Here is a 6,430-nt window from a genome sequence, read left to right as displayed (position 1 = left end):
TAAGAATAAGGAGTAAGCCATTTAGAACGGAGACGAGGAAGCACTTTTTCTCACAGTGAGTGGTGAGTCTGTGGAATTCTCTGCCTCAGAAGGCGGTGGAGGCAGGTTCTCTGGATGCTTTCAAGAGAGAGCTAGATAGGGCTCTTAAAAATAGCGGAGTCAGGGGATATGGGGAGAAGGCAGGAACGGGGTACTGATTGGGTACAGATTGGGGATGATCAGCCATGATCACATTGAATTGGCGGTGCTGGCTCGAAGGGCCAAATGGCCTCCTCCTGCACCTATTGTCTATTATCATGGGGCATGTAATCATAATAATCTAAAACAGCTTTGCACTAGTTATCGCCCTCTTTGCACAACCTGTGAATCTCTTTGTATTACCTGTGATACTTGGTGACAATGGACAATAGTTGGAGCCTGTCACGTGTGTGGGGGCGGGGACAGCAGCGGGCGGTGTCACGTGACAATAACAACCAAATGAGACTCCGCCCCTCCACCCGCCCCCATCGTCTCCAGGCAACGGCGGCGGCGGTAACGGGCGGAGCTCGAGGCTGCTCTCTGGCGGGCGCGTGAGGCAGAGGCGGTTAGCGGGCGCGTGAAGCAGCTATGGCGATGGCGGCTCCGGCTCGAGTCCCGGTCGCGGCTCCGGGAGGCGGTGGCGGCGTTGGGCGACCGCTGTCGGGCACCGTGCGCCGCCTGCACCGAGCCCTGACAGCGCTGCTGAGCGAGGCGGAGCGCCAGCGATTCATCCACTGCCTCAACGAGTACCAGCGGCGGCGCAACGTGTGCGAGCTGGTGGCCAGCCTCGGCCTGTTGCTCGACTGCCCCCGCAAACGCCAACTCCTGCCCCTCCTCCGCCTCGTCATTCCCCGCTCCGACCAGCTGCTCTTCGACCAGTACACGGCCGAAGGGCCTTACCCCAGCAGCCCGGAGAGCCGCGTGAGTGCGGGCAGTGGGTGAGGGGGGCGGAGGGTGAGGAGAGGGAGAGGGGCGGTGGGTGAGGAGAGGGAGAGGGGCGGTGGGTGAGGGGAGGGAGAGGGGCGGTGGGTGAGGGGAGGGAGGGGGGCGGTGGGGGAGGGGAGGGAGGGGGAAATCATGATCAAGGTTGAACGAGGATATGGAGGGAGCGTTGGGCTGAAGATGGAGCGGCGAGGTAAAGGAGGGTCAGATTAACCTAGGAACACAATAGACTGACCTGTACCTAGATTTTCCGATATGCCCTCTTTCTTCCCATCTGTCATAGATGGACCTCTCACCTGTGTCATAGTACTGCTCTTGCCCCGCCAGACGGAACAAGGTCTAGAGGTCCCCTGGTCTTCACCTTTCACTCCCCCCCCCCCCCGCGGGCACTTTCCCTTGTAACTGCACAAGATGTAACACCTTTCATCATACTTCTTCTCCATCCAGGGACCCCAGAAGTCCTTCCAGGTGAGACAGAAATTCACGTGAAACTCCTCTAACCTCATGTATTACATCTGGTGTTCCTGTTTTTTTTAGTTTAGAGATACAGTGAGAAAACAGGTCTTTCAGTCCATCCACACCGACCAGCAATCCTCACACATTAACACTATCCTATACACACTAGGGACAATTTTACATTTATGCCAAGCCATTAATCTACAAACCTGTAGTGGGAGTAAACCAAAGATCTCGGAAAAACCCATGCAGGTTACGGGGAAAACATACAAACTGTACAGACAAGCACCATAGTCAGGATCGATCCTGAGTCTCTGATGATGTAGCAGTCGCTCTACTGCTACGTCATTGTGCCGCCTATCATCATCGTTGTCACCTATTACTTTTCTCCAGAAATGCTGCCCGGCCCTGTGTGGTCTCCTGTACGTCGGTGAGATCAAGCGTAGAGACTCGGGAACACTTGCGTTCGGTGCGCCAAAGCCTGCTGAATTTCCCAGTTGCTAACTATTTTAACTCCCTATTAACTTCCCATACCTTCTTGTCCTGGGCCTCCTCCATTGCCAGAGCGATGCCACATACAAACTGGAGGAGCAGCACGTTATATTCCATGTGGGTAGTTTCTCCAATGTTGGGTAACCTCTAATTAACCCCCACACCCCCTGTCCTTTTCTCCCCACTGCCCCCCCCCCTTTCATTCCCCTTACGTATGCCCCACCTGGACTCCTCCGCTAGGTTCACAAACCACAGCCCTACAAGGGAGAGCGAACATGAAACCACAACGACGGGGGGGGGGGGAGGGAGAACGGAGAGAGGGAGTGCAAGGATTACTTGAAATTAGAGGAATCAACATCAACATTGCTGAGTGTACTGGTTTCTTTAATTTCAAGTAACCCTTGCATTCCCTCTCCATCTCGTCCCCACCTTAACCGTCTTGCTAGTTTCATTGTTTGTATCCTTTCATTATCACCTCTTCCACAGGCAACAATGGGCCATTTTGTTCCTTTGTCATCAGTGATTTGTTCTGAACCTTTTCATCCCTCTAGTTACTCTCTCCTCTGACTCTCAGCCTGAAGAAGGGTCTCGACCCAAAACGGCACCTATTCTTTTTCTCCAGAAATGATGCCTGACCCTCTGAGAAAAATTTATATTTTCAGTGTAAACCAGCATCGGCAGTTCCTTCCTACGCGTTCCTTCACAATCCCCAAGCTTCAGAACTGTCTCATACCTTCTGTGTTATATCTGGCCTTTGTTTCAACCATCTGCCTGTAAAATCCCACCTCACCTGTGTCATGCTTTGTCCTGCCACACCCCTTTTCCAGCTTTCCTCCCCCCCTGACCTCCATCATCAGTCTAAAGAAGGGTCCCAACCCAAAACGTCACCTATCCATGTTCTCTAGAGATGTTGCCTGACCTTCTGTGTTACTCCAGCACTTTATGTACTGATTACAGCATGTAGGAAAGGGGCTGAAGCCCACAGTGCTCTGACCAATTGGTCAATCTGTTGCTCAGTGAGATATGTTTTTTGCTGAATTGTCAGTAACATTGCTTTGACATTGAATAGTGCATAATCAATCTCTGAATCGGTATTGTAGAGTGCAATTATATATGTTCAAATACACAAGCTATCTTGCTAATTGAGTAGAAAGAATGTTCAGAGGTGGATATTATAGTATGTTTAAAACAATTCAAAAACAAATTTAAACATTTGTAAACAATTTTATGGAATGCTTCATTTACTTCATGATGAAGAGAATAGATAGAGTGAAAGTACACAATTTTACCCAGGCTAAGGGAATCAAAATCCAGAAGTCATGGGTTTAAGGTGGGAGGGGCAAGATTTAATAGGGATCTGAGGGGAATTATTTCCACTGGGGATGGTGGGTATATGGAACGAGTTACCAGAGGAGGTAGTCAATGCAGGTACTATGATAGTATTTAAAATAACCTTTGACAGATACATGGATAGGAATGGTTTGGAGGGATATGGGCCAAACATGGGCAAATGAGACTAGTATAGATGGTAGGCACAAAATGTTGGAGTGACTCAGCGGGTCAAACAGCATCTCTGGAGAGACAGAATGGGTGACGTTTCGGTCGAGACCCTTCTTCAGACTAGCGTAGATGGGGCGTATTTGTCAACATGGACACGTTGGGCCAAAAGGCTTTTTTCCATGCTTCATGACTCGGTCTCTCCAACTGCAATTGTCAGGCATGCTTCGTTAACCAGCCTTGCTAGTCATGGATATTTCTACCTGAGCCATTATGTCAAGAATTGCAAACTCGAGGGACTGTACTCGGCAAGCATTTGGCTGTTGCTTTATCATTTGCATTTGGAAAAGGACATGACTTTACTTCCTTCAAAAGGGCAGCTGTTGCCATTGCACAGTTCCTCGTACAATAAATAAAAGAGAATCAAGGATGTGCAATTTTCACTAATGCACTTGACAATAAACTAAACTAAACTGTATAGCTATTGCTTTCAGGTTAGCACAGATGCTGAGATTTATTCCAGTTTCAACTGATGACAAGCATTTTTTTGTCTGATGGATATTGGAAATATCAATTGAAATAATTTTGAACAGTTTAACAGTAGAGAGAGGGTTTTGTGTTAAATTAACTCAAATTTGCCACGGGATAATCTTGTAACATTTTAACAAAAGATGGAAACGGGGGAAGAAAAGTATTTGTTTTGCACATTTGTTAGTCTTCTGAATCTAATTATGACATTTCCCATCATTTTATGTGTGAATGTGTGTGAGAATAATATACTATTTAAAGCGAAAAAGAGCAATGCATTTTAAATTTCCCGCCGGGTCTTGCTGCCCTACCCCCTATTCCAACCATGCCACTTTTTCTGCCTCCCACTCCTATACCACTCCTCATAATCCTCTGACCCCAGCCCTTGCTCCTATTGGGTTTTCACCATCCTCTGACGCTGAATGGTCAGTCCTCGGCAGAGACCTTACTTTCTTACCCCTATGGCCATACCTCAATGTCTGAGACCCCAATAAGGTTGAGCTCTGCAGGAACTGATGTAGCCTGGATAACCCAGATGTTCTGGGAATGTAAGAGATTACAGAGAAAGCTGCATGAGTTCTTGAATGAATATGAATGTCTTGCTGATCAGAGAAAGATCCATTTATGCTTGAACTCTGCTTTCTGGTGGCCAGCCAACTTTCTATCAAAATCAATATGTTACCATCTGCACTTGGACTTTTATTTTGAACAATAATCTTTTGTGTAGAAACAAGGAACTGCAGATGTTGGTTTACAAAAAAAAAGGAGAAAGTGCTAGAGTAATGCAGTGGGTCAGGCAGCTTCTCTCGAGAAATTGGAAAGGTGACGTTTTGGATTGGGGCCCTTCTTCAGACTCTATATTTTATGCCCACACCTTATCAAATGCCTCTGAAACCCTGAGTATATTATATCCAATGGTTTCTTATATCAAAAGCCCATGTTCCTTCAAAGAACTCCATTAAATTGGTGAACCGTGAGTTTCATTTCACAACATCATGTCACTTTTCAGTTGAGGTGTCAAACCATAGGTGCATGCTGACACCATTTCGATCAAGTGCAGGGGAGTTTACCCTGGTGACCTAACTAATGTTTATCCCTGAGTTAGCATCTCTGAATTTGATTATCTGGTTGTTACCTTGATGTGCACACATTTATTAATGTGTTCCCTGCTACGTAACATGACTAGCCTTTAAAAGGTAATTCATTGGGTGCGAAGAGATGAGGCCATAATATTCCACCTGCATCAGTGTTTATTTATAACGCTATTTTTCTTTCCCTTTAGCTATTGGATTCACCTGTTTGTCACCCAGGACATCTGAATTTCAGCACTGATCAATGGACATCTCCTCTCTATCAAAGCTGGGCAATGAAAGAAAATTATGGAGAGATCAGACAGGTGGCATTGAAAAGAAATAAAACACATGAGGGCTTGGGCTTCAGCATCCGGGGTGGTTCTGAACATGGGGTCGGTATCTATGTATCTCTGGTTGAACAAGACTCCTTGGCTGAAAAAGAGGGACTTCTCATTGGAGACCAAATTTTGCGAGTGAATGACAAGGTGTTTGATAAAGTCACTCATGCAGAGGCTGTGAAGGTAAGTGTTTCAATTGAAACTACAAAGTGTGATTCATTTACTAGGTGATTCATGGTCAGCAAACCAACCAATCAACTTTTTCCACTTTTCATTTTATTTCTTCGTTAACTAGGTATTTGTTATATAGTTAAGAAATTTGAATACATTCGTGCAAGTTTCTATTTTAGAAACATAGAAAATAGGTGCAGGAGTAGGCCATTCAGCTCTTCGAGCCTGCACCGCCATTCAATATGATCATGGCTGATCATCCAACTCAGTATCCTGTACCTGCCTTCTCTCCATACCTCCTGATCCCTTTAGCCACAAGGGCCACCTCTAACTCCCTCTTAAATATAGCCAATGAACTGGCCTCAACTACATTCTGTGGCAGAGAATTCCAGAGATTCACCACTCTCTGTGTAAAAAATGTTTTTCTCATCTCAGTCCTAAAAGATTTCCCCATTATCCTTAAACTGTGACCCCTTGTTCTGGACTTCCCCAATTTTGTGTAAATTTGTTCAATTATGGTGGGATACAATTGCCCAATGTTGCAGAATCTGATCTGCAGGCAGTGATTGAGCCTGCAGCAGCTGAATCCTAGCGAGAGTTAGGAATGGGCAATAAGGCCAAAGGACAAAGAACATTTATTGTCACATACACCAATTGGTGCAGTGAATTTTGAGTTGCCATGCAGCACACAAATGAAATAAACACAACACTTCAGAATTTAACATAAAACATAAAAAACATCCACCCACAGCGGAATCAACGTTTCTCACTGTGAGGAAAGGCACCAAAGTTCAGTCCTCTTCCTCTGTTCACCCGTGGTCGGAGCATATTGAGGCCTCCGCAGTCGCCGTTACGGGCCAGATGTTTCAGGCCTTCGAACAGAAGAACACTCTCAGCAGCCCGGTGCCTCCGAAT

At 46.3% G+C, this 6,430-nt stretch overlaps 1 protein-coding gene across 3 annotated transcripts in view; it reads left to right on the top strand.

The window, feature by feature from the left end:
• Positions 1-567: 567 nt before the first annotated feature.
• Positions 568-6,430, top strand: part of whrn (whirlin) — a 190,508-nt gene continuing 184,645 nt past the window's right edge. For 2 of the 3 annotated variants that reach the window (XM_033049269.1, XM_033049268.1), the window contains exons 1-2: positions 585-939; positions 5,216-5,527. In XM_033049269.1, the coding sequence (XP_032905160.1) occupies positions 607-939; positions 5,216-5,527 (645 nt within the window). In that variant the 5' untranslated portion in view covers positions 585-606. Of the gene's footprint in view, positions 940-5,215; positions 5,528-6,430 lie in introns of all 3 variants that reach the window. The other variant, XM_033049267.1, reaches the window with a different exon arrangement.

This window comes from Amblyraja radiata, chromosome 32, assembly GCF_010909765.2.
Source record: "Amblyraja radiata isolate CabotCenter1 chromosome 32, sAmbRad1.1.pri, whole genome shotgun sequence".
Classification (NCBI taxonomy): Eukaryota; Metazoa; Chordata; class Chondrichthyes; order Rajiformes; family Rajidae; genus Amblyraja; species Amblyraja radiata.
The sequence above is the reverse complement of the archived record's forward strand: the minus strand, read 5'-3'. Positions and strand labels throughout refer to the sequence as shown.